Source organism: Scatophagus argus, chromosome 8 (assembly GCF_020382885.2).
Source record: "Scatophagus argus isolate fScaArg1 chromosome 8, fScaArg1.pri, whole genome shotgun sequence".
Lineage (NCBI taxonomy): Eukaryota > Metazoa > Chordata > Actinopteri > Scatophagidae > Scatophagus > Scatophagus argus.
In genome coordinates, this window is record NC_058500.1 from 15,964,099 (window position 1) to 15,981,250 (window position 17,152).

At 40.1% G+C, this 17,152-nt stretch overlaps 1 protein-coding gene across 10 annotated transcripts; it reads left to right on the forward strand.

Moving 5' to 3' along the window:
* The first annotated feature begins 4,791 nt into the window (after positions 1-4,791).
* Positions 4,792-13,380, forward strand: prdm2a (PR domain containing 2, with ZNF domain a). 10 transcript variants are annotated; one of them, XM_046396868.1, is made up of 5 exons: positions 4,805-5,266; positions 5,841-5,902; positions 6,319-6,381; positions 6,921-11,224; positions 11,419-13,380. In XM_046396868.1, the coding sequence occupies exon 4, from the start codon at positions 6,987-6,989 to the stop codon at positions 11,190-11,192; it is 4,206 nt and encodes a 1,401-aa protein (XP_046252824.1). In that variant the 5' UTR covers positions 4,805-5,266; positions 5,841-5,902; positions 6,319-6,381; positions 6,921-6,986; the 3' UTR covers positions 11,193-11,224; positions 11,419-13,380. The 10 variants fall into 10 exon arrangements, with proteins under 10 accessions (XP_046252823.1, XP_046252825.1, XP_046252824.1 ...); XM_046396872.1 differs by having other exon boundaries at positions 4,832-4,902; XM_046396867.1 differs by lacking the exon at positions 5,841-5,902 and having other exon boundaries at positions 4,792-4,902.
* The last annotated feature ends 3,772 nt before the right edge of the window (positions 13,381-17,152 follow it).

Consider the following 17,152-nt stretch of genomic DNA (forward strand, 5'->3'; position numbering starts at 1 on the left):
TATTTAATCATCAGATACAAAAACCACCTGCTTCCTGTGATGTGCATACATATCTAAGAGCTGAGCATGTGGAGGCTCTGCATATTCAACGTGTTTGTGTGGTCTACTGTGTGTGTGTGTGTGTGTGTGTGTGTGTGTGTTTGTGTGCGTGTCTGGGTCGTACACATTATGTAAAAACATATACAGTTTCCTATAGGGGCCTATTTATCCACACATAAAATAAAGCCCAGCAACAGGGTCCCCTTTCCCTCATCTAACTGCTGACTGAAAAACGAGGAAGGAAGAAACCGAGGAAGGAAGAAACCGTTCAGCTCCAGCAGACAGACAGACAGATGAGGAAATGTGTTTCCCTCTAAATAAAACCAAGCTGGTGAATTTTGATTAACAAAAGAATGTGTGTTTACGTAGTTATATATATATATATATATACAGTACATACTGATATCTTCCACACAGAAGAAACCCGTGGTCTGAAGTGGTTGTCATTTTTATTGGTAGGAAAACAGTTGGTGCCCACTCAGCAAGTTATAATCCTAACAGTGTAAAGAAAGCCCAGATTGTATAACAACAGAAGAATGAGGTTTTTCCAAATGCAGGGCTTAAAATAATCACCGGGCATTAGGCTAATTCTCTTATGGTACATTTGGTTTGGCAGGAGAGCCTGTCAATAGAGAACTGAAAAATAAAATGTTAAATTGATTAAGAAAAAAAGATTGCAGATTACAGTCATACAAAATCACCTTCTCCTCATCCAGGAAGAAATGAAAAAAAGAAGCAAATAATATTAAAATAAAAATCTAATTTAACTTAACTTATTTATCTATTTATTTTCAAGTACCATAAGATAGCCTTGATAACTTTTATTTATAATCTGCATGTCAATAATTGTTGCTTCCATTAATTGAACTTGCAATAAAACTTGAGGTATTTGTTTTTGGTTCTACCTCTCCTGTGTCTTAAGTTGCTAAAGTCTCACAGCACCAGTAATTAACCTGGATAAAAGACAAAGTTTAGCTGTTCTTTTATCCAATGTAGCAGTTCTGCTCAACAAGTAATGTCTTTTAAGCCAACATTTGGGCAACTTTTATATATTTCCTAAACATGCCATGTCTGCATAGCATCCATTCAATTTGTAACACAGAATTTCCTCTTGATGAAATTGAGTAATTAAAGGACAAAGCCAAAACAACTGACTGTGGGTTCCACTGAGGGTTAATGTTTAGTATGTTTGGTTCATGAAAATAAAGCAGATGTCAATCAACACCTCATTGGAATATTATGTAAATAAATCCCTCCTACATAAATGTTTGAAAACATCCATCCATTCCCACATTCACTTATCATCTCCAAGTCTGCACACATCACAGCTCAGACCGGGTGAGCAGTGCTCACATAGGCAGACCCATTTACACCTATAGGCAGTCTAGGCTCACCAGTTCAACAGATCTGCGTATCTCTGATTGTGCAAAGACGTTTGTGAACGTCAAATGCCCTCAGTTCAGTGCGTTTATAAAAGCACTATCTGAAACATGTTATGTGGTGTTGAAGAGAAAAGGTTTTAATTTGATGTTTTATTTACATCTACAGGAAGTGATTTGTTGGTTTGACTATTGTTACATATACAAAGGAAGTACGAGTATTTAGAGTATGTTTACACTGTACTGTATGACAGACAGGACACTAGTGTTAACAAGCAGCACTTTTCTCTCCATGTGTGTCATTATGTCACTCATAATGAATGAATGCCATCCTACGGTGGCTGGAACTTTGTGTCAGTGTGTGGGTCTGTTTGCGTGCGAGGAACGCCACATGTCAAGCCTGCAGAGCGCAGGGGTTTGTGATGTCATGAGGAAGGTGTCAGCCGATTGAGTGCTGCAGACAGCTGGTTCGATGGAGAGGGTGGAGCAGGGGTGGTGGGAGGGGAGCAGGTTGTGAGACAGGCATAGACGGTTTGTGTTTGTGTTTGTGCGTGGTCAGATAGGATGGATGATGCAAAGAAATACTGAATTTGCTTGTGTTGTTGTGTGGCAGCAGAGAAGTCAAAGACAGTGAAAGGGAAGAAGAGTTGATTGCAACCAGCTAAACTTTGGTGTGTGTGTGTTTGTATGTGTGTGTGTGTACAGTATCTGCACGTGGTGTGTTACTTTATAGGGGTCAGGGTGCATCTTGGAATGTGTGTGTGCAGAAATGAGAAAGGGCAGTGATTCTGAGAGGCGCATGTGGCTTTAGTGGGCTTTAGGGAATTATTAGTATGGGTGTGGTATGTGTGTGTGTGCATGTGTACTGTGAGTACATAAATAAACAGGACAGGGGGCTACAGTTGTGCACACTAAGCATAAAGTATCATGTGATTTTTGTACCAGACAGTTTGTATTTGTATTGCAAAGTGGGGTCACATTTACACACTCTTCTCTGCAGATCTGGCATCCTATGATATGAAGCAATAAAACTTTATTTCGTCCCAGTGACATGACATGTTGTCTGATCACAGGCAAGGCTTTGTCTGTGCTGCGCCCTCATTGTTTCATACCCCAGCCCTGCTTACTGAACCTCCTGATACACTGACATGTTGTGGACTACCTCTCCCTCCCTTTCTGTCTTTGTAGACATTGTAGACAAAGTCAATGGCACACACTGGCGCCCACTGCCACAGGATATGCTGCCATGCACATAATCTGGGGCAGCCTTTCATTTTTTTCTCACAATCACTCAGTTTCCTGTTTGCCCTTAAAGTGATTTCAACAATATCAATAACTTTTAGAGCTTTTAGTGTGTTTCAGCTGACGGCCTTTTTGCATTACGTGTATTTTTTTTGGTTGTCGTTTACACCCATTCCATTTTTATCATGCTTTCATTTGCAGAAACACTGGAGACCACAAGTGCTAAACATCCAACTTGGATCGAAGGTACAACACTACTATAGTGTGCATAAGTACATATACCTGCAGGTATAACCTCACACACACACACAGGAAAAAAAATGTGAAAGGTAGGAGAGACAAGGGGAAAATAAACCCATAAATAATATAAATGTATATACCAGACATCCCACGTTCTATCCCAGAAGTGTCAGGTCTCATGTCAAAGATGTTCTAACTATATCCAACCATGATGCAACAAAGTACAGTTTCTGATAAGGATATATATGTATTGAATTGCTTTCAGTTCGAGCAAAACTCATTCCCACTGAATGACTTAGCCATGTGTGTGACACGGCTTCCAGACGGTCAGCACCTGCTTATACAATGATTTGACGTATGCGTCTGACCAGCAGACCCAACGGTAGACGACTCATCATAATTCCACAGCTGCAATTGCCATCAACTGTGAAAGACGTGCTGGAGCCTTGGGCATGTCCAGAGTGACTCGCAGTGATGATCTATAAATAAACATGATCATGGTCAACGTGACACTACATTAACTAAGCATGAGAGTCCTAAGCTGTCTCATACATTTTGTTCCTCAAGAGTTAAGCCAGTTCATTGCACAGGACTTGCAGCAACTACACTGAAAAGTTTGGGAGAGCAGGAGAAGAGCCTGAGTGGAGAGGCCTGTTGTTTCTGATCGTTCATTGTAGGATGCAAAAGATTGGCATGTAGTTTGATAGTGCAACACCACTCAGCAGACATACCATGCCTATGCCACAAAAACATCCACCCACCCATGTGCTGCACAGTGTCACATATATACATGTGGGGTCAAGTGACTCCTACAGGTCCTGTCACATAATATCTTTTATGTTGGTATGATTCTGGGGGTGGAAATAATAAACATGAGAAACCAAGGGGATCGTTTTCTATCAGCGTAGGTTTGAGCTTTATATGAGCTTGTGCCTTGTGATTCAATTGTCAATTGTTGGGGAACACAGAGAGCTGGTCAGGGGGAAAGAAAGCACATACTAGAGCACATCATAAATCTTCATCTTGTCAGCTCAGTTTGGCTTCTGTTTTCCCAACAGCTGTAAAACAAACATAACAATGGGGATTCAGAATATTAACATGTGGCCTGGCCATAACAGTAGAATTAAAATTGCCAATAAAATAGCAATTGAAATGAATGTTTGTAAGATGATTTAAGCACAAAGTCTATGAATATGTGTAGATCAAAATAAATCAGAATTGTCTTTTAGGTGTTTTGCAGTCATGTTGACATTATTGCATTCATCTGGTTCTCTATGTTTAAAACAACCTCAAGGCTACTACTGCAGTAAAACTGATAATAGTAAAAAAATTAATATTATAAGTTAGGATAAGTTAAACTATTGCTGCCATGCAAATATCCCAGAAATATTCTGAAATTATTACCAACTTCTTTTAATTATTATTATTTTTAATCCTCTCCTTATTATATTCCGCCCTCTACAGGTCAAATCAATATACTGCAAAGACAGAGTTTGTCCAGAAATAAAATACGAGATACGGAAGTGTTTATACGAAGTTCAAGCATTTCAAATGAAAAACAAACATTGTCACCATGTAGACTACAGGTAAAACTATCCGGTCCACAGTTTAGACAGATTTCGTTTTTTCCTAACAATTTTAGAAAATCAAAACGGATTAAAATCTATTTAGATGGAGAGAGCATGAATATCTGTAATATCTAGATATCACCTATCTCCTGCAGCCTAATATCTGTGCATTTTAATGAAACAATTTATACATGCTGACAAAATGCTCTAATGTTCTCATTTTGGTCAGAGATGACAGCTGCCTTTTGCTGTGATGTTTTTTTTTTCCTGCGCTTTAACAAACTGGTTTCTGATTGGTCCAAATTTGATATTAACATAATCTGACCAATCAGAGCGCCAGAGTCTTGTTGGTGCAAGGAAGACAACACATAACTGTCCAAAGCCTGCACAAGAGGAATATTTCAAACCGTTGTACGGTTTGACTACCAGCAGAAGTAGGTACGATAACTTTAACGTGCAGTTTTGTGTAAAAGACAGTGGTCGTTAGAGTCGTGTCGAACATTTTATCCTGATACAGGCAGCGATCGTGAGCTAGGAGAGCAGCTAGCAGTATGTTATTAACGCTTTAATGGCGATAAAACCAGAATTCTTTCACTTTCTCAGAACCTTGACGGCTATAAGGATTTAATTTGTATTTGGCTTCCTTGTGTTTGGAAGGCAGTAGTAGGTTTATGTTAGCTAGGCTAGTTGACCTTTCAGTGGATGAGCTAGTTGCCTCTGTAGCAAAACAGTAAAGTGACGACGTGTTGTGTGACCAACTAGCAATGGTGCAAGGACGGCGGAGCGTCATCACACCAGGTGAAGCAGATGCGTGTGAACGCACCCTAAAAGCTAATCCGAGCTGTAATGACGATATGAAATGCATAAGTATTCTTGTGATAAAAATATTTGACGTGTGATAAGTGTCAAATAAGGTTGTTACAACGCAGATGGATGAAAATATAAGTTTAATATTTCGAGACCGGCTCAGATAATTCAGAATGTAGGCCGTTGAATGGTGTTGGTACACTATTTGCTTCTGCTAATTTTATATCGCGACTTACTCCGTTTTATTTGTGCCACAGAGACTCTTCAAATGATTGTATTAAAATAACTGAAAGATTACGTTATAAACAAGAGCCAAGAGATCTTTGTTTACATTTGATCTCTTGTGTACAAGTGTCTGAAAAACCGCTTGTACTGAAATTATTATACGGGATGAACAGAAACAAAAACATCTGCGCATAACTAACAAACTGTAACTGGAAATGGAAGTAGCAGTTGAGAACAACAGATTTTGCTGCTGTGAGTGCCCATGCAGTAGTGAGGAGCAGGTGGAAGAGCGCGACAAATCTGCGAGCTCACATGATGACCTGCCATTTTGTCCCACCAGGCAGTTGATTGATGTCAAAATGTAAGGTTTCCATAGCAATTACAGAAAATAACATCTGAAAGGTAGTTATCATACAGGGTATGATAATGTTTGAGGTGTGTGTGGCGGTGGCCTGCAATGAATGTAACATGTGGTGTAATTCAGCCATACCAGGGTACCTAAGGTAGTTGTTTATCATAGGGACAGATTTTTGTGACTGTACTCACTCTTAACTTATTCTGTCTTTGTTGGTTCGTAGTGCAACCTTGATATGCACTAGGGACATCAGCATAAGTTAAAAGGCATTACCCCAGGCTTACTCAGTACTCAAATGACTGAAGAGATAAAGCACACTGGCTGTGCTACTCCCACACCACAGCTGTTCACTCTGATCGGTCTGTGCTTCTTATGATTCAGTAGTGTAAGTGTCATTCTGTATTATGGAACTGAAGTTGGTTTTATATGTGGCCTTTGAGCTTTTCTTTCTTTCATCCTTCAGCAGAAAGAAAAGCCTGTGTGTTCAAACAAACATGCCTTGTATCCTGCACTGACTGTTAAAATGGTAAGATCTGCTTATTGCTTAAACTTCGACCTACAGTTTTGTCTTTTTTATGCTTAGGAAATGGCGGGTCTTCCTTGTTGAATTTTTGTCAATCATAATGTGTAGACGAGGAATGGGCTGCTCACAGTTATGCTGAGGGCTGAGGCAATAATTCAAAACAAAAAAAAAAATATGAAAGGCACAACATTGTGTTATGATATATAGGAATTACACAATATCATTGTTATCACCAACTCTTAATGTAGTACTATAATACTATTGCCATATACTTCTTTATGTCTGTTGAGAGTTGCATTAGCTTGTGTCAATTTTTTGTCTGTCATGTAAAAAATAGTAGTAGTAATACTAATCATAATAAACTTATAATAATACTAGTGTTACTAATTAAATGAATGTATTGCAACTTGCTTTTCATCCTAATTTGATATAACAGACTTTAACAATGCTAACTTGAAGTGCAAACAAATATTTGTAATATGTTGATTTACATATATGATGTATTTGTTTGTTAAAGGACAATATCATTATCTTTCCAATAGGTATGATTGTGGTAAGTCCTGTTTGAGAAGCTTTCTTCAGAGAACTGGTTACAACCTGCACAGAAAATGGACGACTCCCCTCACTTGTACATCTCTGAATTTGGAGAAAATGAGGATATGGAAGAGGGTGAAGATGAGGACATTTCTCAAGAGGAACCTGACATGGTGCCAGACATGATTAACTCACGGTACCCAGATCTTCATAAACTTCCCAGTGACGATACTGAGAGAGACTGGAACTCTTTTCCCTGCCAGCACTGTGAGAGACATTTTACCAGCAAACAAGGCTTGGAACGACACATGCACATCCACGTTTTGGCAAACAGTGAGACACAGGCACACAAAATTAATAAGAGCAACATTTCTTTTGATTCAAATCTGAGTCAGCTGCAGCATGAGAAGGCGAAGTCTCTGGATTCTGAGGACTCCGTTGGGCAGCTTCATACGTCATCCCCTGCTGGCTCTAATGCTTCCATTTTGTCAACTGGAGACCACACTGCTCAACCAGACAAACAGGATGTATTAGATGGCCATCATGCTTGCAAGTACTGTGAAAAGATATTCACTACTCATACCAACAAGCGACGGCATGAGCGCAGGATCCACGAGCAGCAACTGCAACTCACACGTGCAGCAAAAACCCAGCTGCCCCAGGAGGAACATCTTCAGAGGACAGCAGATGAAACATCTCAAGCCAAAACAGAGCTTGGTGACAGAAGAGCACCTGCAGCTGTTCTGGAAAATGAAGGAGAACACACAGAACAATACATGCTAGATGTCTCAAGCAATATTTCAGAGAATCTCAGCTTTTACATAGATGGAAAGATTGTGTCAACGAGTACAGTCAGTGGCTGTGAAGCAGCTGACATTCATTCTGGGTCTTCAGCTTTGGTCAGACTGGATTCCTTGATTCTAGACCCGACACAAATCGGCCAGGTTTTGAATACAGATTCAGTTCCAGGCAAAGAGATACCTGGTCAGCCGCTGGCTAAGAGAAGAACAGCAACACCACCTCTTTTACCACAAATTAAAACTGAGCTGGAGTCTGAGGTGGTTGTGTCCTCATCTTCATCATCACTTGTAACTTCCTTGATAGAGAATCTGCTTCCTCAGAATACAGAGTCTACCATTGTGCAGAAGGAAAGAACAGTGTTTCTGTCTCCTAAGCTTAAACAGCTCCTGGAGAAGCAGGATGGCCTAAAACCTACACTTGCCCTCATCACAGATGGTCAGAAGCCTTGTTCGCCTGTCTCTCTATCTGTCCTGCCTGCTGGAACGGGCAGGTTTAAAAGAAGGACTGGATCTCCACCAAGCTCGCCACTGCACAACCCAGCATTTAATGAGGAAACACTGCTAGACACTCCGGAGTGTGATGCTGTAAGTACAGGACAGGTGGAAATCCAACATAGTTCCTCACTGGTGCATGAAGCAACAAATGAGAAGGATGACACAACTCCATCTGTCGCTGATCCAGCAGTGAAACCTGTTTTGACAGAAAGCTGGCCCCCCATGACTGGCGGTAATTCCTGCAACCAGCAACCACTGGATCTCTCTAATACAGTCAAAAGAAATGAAGATGTAGCTTTAGCTGATGCTGTGCTCGATTTGAGTTTGCAAAAAAAGACCCTTGGTGAATCTGAACTGGCATTAAATTTAGTTTCACAGGCAGTTTTGAAAGAAGGAAAACCTAACACATGCATAGTGGAGAAGGACTTGATGAATATTGGAGAGCAAAATGTCAGCCTTGGCAATCCTGAGACCTCTGTAATCACAGACTTCACCATAGTTACGGGTCCAGATATGATGACCCCAGTGGAGCCTGTTGCAGAAGGACTTGTTTATGGACTTGCCCTACCCCCCACCTCTCTGACTCCATCACCCGCCTCCCTTACCCCTGTTGCCTTGCAGAGAACTTCACCATGCACTATAGCTTTTGCTTCCCCAGCCTCACATACCATGCTCCCTACTACTCCTTCATTAATCACAGTTTTGGCTCCCCCACCTATTTCTAACCCTTCAAGTCAACCAATCCAGGTATTAGCGCCAAATATATCTCCTGAGCCCTTGGTAATCTGCACAGAAAATGCATTAAATACTTCAGAGTGTGATTTAACTCCTGCATTAGCCACTACAAATTCTGCAAACCTCGTCACTCTCTCTCAGCCTCTTGACCCGACTCTAAATCTACCTGGCCACGTGTTTCTCACTGATCAAATAGCTCTCAACCCACCTATGGTTGAGTCTACCCCTGTGTCTGAACTGCCATTCACGCCCACTGTAACTTTAAATGATTCCCTCATCAATTCTTACAATATCACCAGCAACACTGTGTTGATAGAGTGCACAATAGCTCTTGAAGCCCCGGGAAGTGTAGTCCCCCCTGCGATTACCTTACAGGAAAGCATTGCTGAGCCTCCAGCAACTTCACAGGTGGTTGTTAATCATATAGAACAGGAACAGATTGTATCAGTGCCCAACCCTCAAACTGTTGACCCCACTGTTCTTGTGTCATCCATAGCAGAATCAGTAACTCTATCCACCACCACCTCAGTGATATCAGATTGTGCTGCTGTGGATGAATCAAGTTCTGACCCAGAACTTGCTGTTGATGCAGAACCACCAACCATGAAAACGGATGAAGCTGCTGACAGTACTGTTTCCACACCTGAAATCTTATCTAAAACCTCACCCTCATCTGTGAAAGCTGAAGAGGATGAATCCTCGAACAACGCACCAAGTGAGACACAACCACAGACGTTCACCAAGAATTTCATCTGCAACGTGTGTGAAAAGCTTTTCCATTCAATGAAAGAATTGGGTGACCATGTCAGTGACCATGCCGATGAATGGCCCTACAAATGTGAGTTCTGCGTGCTGCTTTTTGGCAAACCCTCTGATTTGCTTGACCATCGATCCAACCTTCATGGTGTCGGAAAGACGTACGTTTGCAGTGCATGTACAAAAGAATTTGTCTACCTTTGCAATCTCAAACAGCATCAGGAAGAATTACATCCCGGCCAGCAGTGTACGTACACTGAAGAAGAAAAGGGAAAACTAAGACCTCAGAACTACAACAACTCAGCAAAAGTCAACATGGAGTCTTCGGTGCCCGATGCTCCGGAGGAAACCAAGAAACTGGTGAAAAAGGAGGAAGGTGAAGTAGATGTGGCTGCTGAAGAACTATTCACAACAATAAAAATCATGGCCTCAGATGGAGGAAAAATAAAAGGGCCTGATGTTCGTCTTGGCATTAACCAGCATTACCCCAGTTTTAAGCCACCTCCATTTCCTTACCATAACAGATCACCGGCGGGCTCATTGGCTTCAGCCACAAACTTCACCACCCACAACATCCCACAAACCTTTAGCACAGCTATTCGGTGCACCAAGTGTGGAAAAAGCTTTGATAACATGCCAGAGCTACATAAGCATATCCTGGCTTGTGCAAATGCCAGTGATAAAAGGCGATACACACCCAAAAAAAATCCCATCCCACTACGCCACTTTGCAAAAACTCAAAATGGAGTTCTGTCTACCACTAACTCTACTAATGGATTAAACACATCAAACAGATCCAGTCAGGCAAACAGGTCTAAACTTAACCAAGACTCACAAGTAAAGGGGAAGTTCAAGGTACTGAACAGAAGGAAGAAAAAGTTGGTTCAAAGGGTCATGCCACAAAGGAACAAGGCAGTCCCTTCATCAAATAAATTATCTTCTGCACAGGTGGATGAGCAGCAGGACATTTTTGTCTGCCCACACTGTAGCAGGGAGTTCACAATGCGTCGCAGCAGAACCAAACACATGGCAGTCTGCCCCAAGAAACCTAAAGAGGTGAAGAAACGGAAAGAAGGAGGAATCTCTGTGACAAAGGAAAATGATGGACACTTGCATAGAGGGTTGGAAGAGAAACGACAAGCCTCACCTCAGCACAAAACGAGACTCCAGACTTCTGGCCCTGCAAAGAGGCCTGCCATCCGACCAGTGCAAACTGTCTTTTCAAACAAAAGAAGTAAAATAATTATAAAAGAGAGCATGCAGCCAAAACAAGAGGCATCAACTCTGAATGAACTTCCCATTGTTCGCACTTTCAACCCCTCTATGCGTCAGTATAGCAGAGTTCAGCATAGCGTCAAAGGAATCCCCATTAAAATCACCATAGTCAAACCACAACACACTGCACCACAGAAGGATGAGCTGCCTCCCATCCAGAACCGAGAAGAACCAACCGGAACCATTTCCAGCAACGCTGAGCAGAGTCCTACAGCTTGAGGTCATCTCAGCAGCTCACTGCAGATCATCAGGTATTTATAATAGATTAAATGTATTTGTGAAACGCTAATAATAATCGAATGATGCAATTTCGTAATTTCACAGTAAATCCTCATTTGTTCAGTATAAGCAAGTAATGCAGATTAAAAACAAAAACCCAACAACCAGATGATCTGAAATAACCTCACGTCTGTGTCTTTCTCAAAAGATGTTCTTTCATTTTCAGGATCTTGCTGTGTGGAAGACATCAAATTGATACTAAAGGGAGGTGACTGCTAATCACACTGTAAACCACATGCCCTTACAGATTGCATCATACAGAACAACTAATGACTGGACTGAAGACAGATAAAACAGTCAGCGAAGGATACTGCAGTGAGTGGATGTGTTCAACTGAGTATTTGAATGCTTTTGTAGTAACTTAGAGTTTTGTAAGTTTCTCTTGCGTTTCGTAAACTTTCTGTCAGCGGCTTGGATTTGCACTTTGAAGTTAATCTGACTGCTACGTGTCACAAATTGGAAAGGAAGTGGGAGGAATTGAGCTTGGAAGCTGCTCTCATTTCATTCTTGGTGGGTGATGTAGAGAGGATGGCAGGTGGCAATCATTTTCAGCATGCATTTGCACTTTTCCTTATCTGTTGTCTGTGGCCTTTTGCTCTAAATTCTTACTGCATGCTGTGAGCCAGTACGGTGGCTACATTAACTTCAAATGGATTGTGTTGATGCAGTTAGGCCTTAAACACTGAATCTGATGTTGCTCTCATTGACAATAACCAGTTTAGTTACATGGAAGACACATAATAATTGCTTTGAAGTGCAAGACTGCAGAATCATAGAAAACTAACACACTGTATAGTAGTGTAACTTTCAAATTTTAAAATAACGGCACTGTTGATCACATCTAGAGAAGTCAGTGAACGTCATATTGGTAAATTTAATGCTTCAATCTTTGCAAATCAAAATTGTACATAATCTGGATTGCTCAGCAGCTTTGTATATGTATGAAGGTTTTGAGAATAATACTCTTTATGTGCCATCAAATGTATATAATATGACTAAATGTGGCATGAAGGTGGTGAGGAAGTTGAGTTCCCATATATGGAAATTATTTTGGTTGTCCCCCCCAAATAAATTAATTTGTTTGTCTCTTCAGTGTTCTACGTGGATCTGCACTTGAAAGTACAGATTACTTAAAAATTGCATTTGTTTCAAAGGGATTCGCTGAGCAGTATAATCTCACAGGCCTCCACAAATAAATTTCAACTTCTGGGAAACACTGCAGTTTGATGTATTTGCACTGCAATCCCAAACAGAAGTGCTATGTCATACTCTGGACATCTTGGAAGCATCATTGCCACTTTTACAATAATAAAACTTCAATTCAAAACCGCAATGACTGAGCCAGTTCCAGTGCTCGGCCACACTTAATTTCCTCTGAAATCCTCAAATACTCACAGTCCACTTTGCTTGTAGGCTTTACTTTGTGCCTGTTTCACAAAATGCTTGTCAGAAGTATGATTTTGCGTGTTGTTTATTTTCTCATTCGATGACTAGAAATTGTCATTTAGGTACAATCTGTTAAGGTCTTTGTCATCTGTAGCATACAAGCACTTCATCAGTGCTTTTAATCTGTATAACAGTTGTTGTATAACAGTTTGTTGTGTGAAGTGTGTACAGCAAATTCCAACATGCATAAAGCATTGCAAGTTTGCAACTGTAAGATTGTGGGGTAATTTTTGCTCAAACCCCATAGTGACCCATGATCTGTTTGATTATTTTTTTTTTATAAGCTACTAGTGTGATGATCCAGTGATTTACAGGGTAGTTATTTCATTATGATTAAATTAAAGTGTCTGAGAGAGAGAGTAACAGCACTTCTATTTTACTTTGTTTTTTTTAACCCTCCCTGGTAATAGTTCCTTCATGGAGACGGACTGAAATGTGTTGGATGTACAGGGCCGTTTGGGAGACTGTTATTTAACTGTGAAAAGTGCTTGTAGCATTTTGAAGTGTAAATTGAGTCATGTATATTTATTAATAATTTAAAATCATCTTATCAATCTCTGAACAGTTCTTCTGTATGATTTGCACTAAAAGTTTTTCAAGTGAGTATTCAAAATAAATGGAGAATGTTAAGGTTATATGTGAAGTTTGTGTGAAACCTTCTTTAATAAACAAATCAGAGTAATCACATTTTTGTAGGTAAATTCTTTATGTAGAAGTATGTTTGCCGAATTGTTTGACTTGTATGTAGTAGCCTGCAATAATAACAAGATGTCCAGCTGGTGGCACACTTTCCTTTACATAAACCATGAAGCGGTGGATTTGAGGGAATTGTATAATACCTCTGCATCTCTTTTGCACTCCCACATTCTCTTTGAAAAATCCGTTTACAGTGACACACACTTTTATGCTATTTTTAAAACATTCTCTCCACCATCAGTATTTTAGCAATTAGCATCTATCTGGATGCCAAAAAGTCTCCTAACAAAGGTATCCAGAGCCACAAGCCTGTGACCCATTTTTCTGAGAAAGCAGTGAATAATTTTGTGGAGTAGCTATTAACTGTTAATGTGTGTTCATCTCGTTTTTATCCTGCATATTTAGCATCTAAATATGTGCAAGTATGACATTGCTAAAAACACACACACTTAAAACAGTTTTTCTTTACAATGTATTCTTTGCAACATTGAGACCTCAGCTGTTAACATTAAAGCAGATCCAGTTTGTGCCTCTCATGTCATATTAGCCACTGTTTTGTAATCACATACTGGGGTGAAAATTAAGACATTTACATAAAAAAAAAAAAAAAAAAAGCTATGAGAGTGAGTGAGTGTCAAAAATCTACAATGGGAAAATGTATGCAGCAAAATGTATGTGCTCTTGCTTTAGCTGAAAATAAGTGCTTCAAGTCTCAACCACTCAGCACAGTGCCTTTTACAGCAAGAGGTCAAACCAAAAACCCTCAGACTGTGAGACAACAGTGACCCACCATGTCAAGAAAACTGATCTACACAAGCTCAGTTTTGTGAAGAAATGTCTAATTAGCAAAGTTAGCTCTGTAAACTGCGATAAAGTTTGGTTTCCGTCTCTATACTGATGGCTCCTGGAAGCGTGTCTGTATATGCAGCCTTGTTACAATTCAACAAGCAAATGCGTTGTTTGTTCTTCCTCCTTCTTTCATACTTAATCAGAGTCCTGATTAACCTGACCAAAACAGACCACCCAACTTGTTCCCTCTGCACAGTGTCTAAGTGCTCTGGCTTTGAAGTTGACATCAAGTTCAGAGAAACTAGTCCTGTTTTGTTAGAACAATCCAAAATCTTCTAGTTTGTGCAATTTGAATAAGTAAAACTTTATTAGGAATATCCAACTTGTGAGTACAATATTTCCTAAATTAATAAAGCTCTTAAAACTAGTTTGATCAAATAGCATAATCATTAGATGTGCATGTGTGCAAAATTTAACAAGCCTCATACAAAATTTGTTTTAGAAAGAGAGTTCTGCCCCAAGGTAAACAATCACAAATAAAATCTCCACTTACCTACCTAAAATAATGACAAAAAAGTGTGCAATGTGCTTTTTTTTCCTTTTCTTTTCCTATTTCCTCTCATTTACTTGTTTAGTTGTTTCTTCTCTTCCCAAACAAATGATACAGATGAATTCATCTGCCTGGGTGCCTCAGGCTTTTGCAGTCAGTCTGGTGACAAAAATGACCTGACTTATCCCCTATAAAATGGTCATTGTCTGATCATCAGATCATTATTATTATTATTATTATTATTAATAAATGAACATATGAAACTTATGGTTTATTAAGCTCATGGTGCACATCTGTGGACATCAGTGAATTCTGCCAGATCACAAGGTGTCAAGGGTAAAATGCACAGAGAACAAATGTCAAAAAGGAGTACAAATGTCACTTAATTCCAAAAAAAAAAAGCATTTTGTCAACGACAGTAGGTATTCAGTAAAGGTCCACATGCAAAAAGTCACTGGTTGATGTTTCCCTTTCAAAGATTTATAGTAGAAAACTGTGATTTTCTGACAAAGTTTATGTTTAAATGATGATAATGTTGTTTGTTTGGAGACAAAGTAAAAGCAACCATTAACCATCCATGGAGTTCTCAGACCCGCTCACATATTTCTGTCATCCCTTTGTATGACAGGAATGTGCCCTGTTGGGTGCCTTTAAAATGAAGAAAATACTTGAAGTGCCTTCTAAGGTGCCATTTCAGTGGAGAAAACGCAGTGCAGTGAAATATAGGCTGACTTACATCCTAGGAAATGATTTGGCCTGTGTGTGCTTTCAAATGGTTAAACAGTTAATAGTTCCCTGAGCCTGAATCTGCCACTGAGTGAAGGAGAAGCGCAAAAAGTTGAGTTGGTGAAAAACGTAAAAAATAAATGAGCAAATGGTGAAAGTAGGGAAGCAGAGATTGTCGGAAGATACTTTGCTTGAGAAGCTGTAAATTAAAAAGAATCTGCCACAGTGGAACTAAACTCAGGCTCTTCTGTCTGTGAGGGAACACAAACCCCTGAGCTAATCACATCTCTTACTCAACCAACCGTCAGAGGAAAACACTGTATCACTTTGATTATTTAGTGAGTTGCAGCAGTGAGCAGCTGGACAAGCTGAAATAAAATATGTGTGCACTATGTTTAAATTTGGGGAAACACAACAGTATGAAAGTAGAATTACCTCCTCATGGTTGTATACCTTCACGCTCCAGTCAAGTTGAAGTTCACACCCATATTCAGACTCATATAACTTATATAGTGAAGCCTTGGAAGGAACTTGACAAAAGATAATAAGTGTAGTCATTACCGTAATGACATGTAATTCCAGGGAGTAATTACCAGTGAGAAACATGCTGTCTTCACTTTGAGGCTCTTTTTTACAGAGGAGTAAATAGGACTGGCCGAGGGCTTAGTCTCATGGAGTGTCGGCTAAACCAATGAGCTTGTGGTGGACGACAGGAGAGTAAGCAGCGTAAATAGAGTCTAACTCCTGTATACGTTCTCATGTTAGGAAAATAAAGCAGACTCTGATAGAACACAAAGCTATAGATACTAAAACATGGATGCTTCACACACATCCTCTACCCAGTAGCACAAAAGATCTATACAACTCTTTATGGGGCTGTTTTTCAGGGGTTGGGCTCGGTCCCTTACTTCCAGTGAAGGGAAATCTTGATGCTTCAGCATATCAAGACATTTTGGACAATGCTATGCTTCCAACTTTGTGGCAACAGTTTGGGGAAGGCCCTTTTCTATTCCAGCATGACTGTGCCCCTCATGACTGTGACTTTGGTGTGGAAGAACAAAGAAGAAACATTGTGCTATGTGTAAATACAGTAATGGAATACTTGACCATTACACCAACGGGGACTTTAGTGACATTGCATTCTAAATACATAGACAGAGTTACAGCTACAATTGCTTCTACCCTTCTGGAAAGACTTTCCACAAGATTATGGAGTGTTTCTGTAAGGATTTTTGCCCATTCATGCAGTGCAGCATTTGTGAGGTCAGACACTGATGTTGGACCAAAAGTCTTGGCGTACAATCTTCACTCCAGTTCATCCCAAAGGTGTTTGATGGGGTTGAGGTCAGGGTTCTGTGTGGCCCAGTCAAGTTCTTAAACACCAGACTCATCCAGTCATGTCTTTATGGACTTTGCTTTGTGCACTGGGGCACTGTCATGCTGGAACAGAAAAGAGCCTTCTCCAAACTGTTGCCACACAGTTGGAAGCACAGCATTGACAAAAATGTCTTGATATACTGAAGCATTAAGATTTCCCTTCTCTGGAAGTAAGGATCCCAGCCCAATCCCTGACAAACAACCCCATAAAAAGGTCTGTCTGCATACTTTTGTCTACATAGTGTACATCAGCATTTTTATTTATTTATGTATTTATTCATTCATTCTTTCATTTATTTTATCAAGATAACAAACC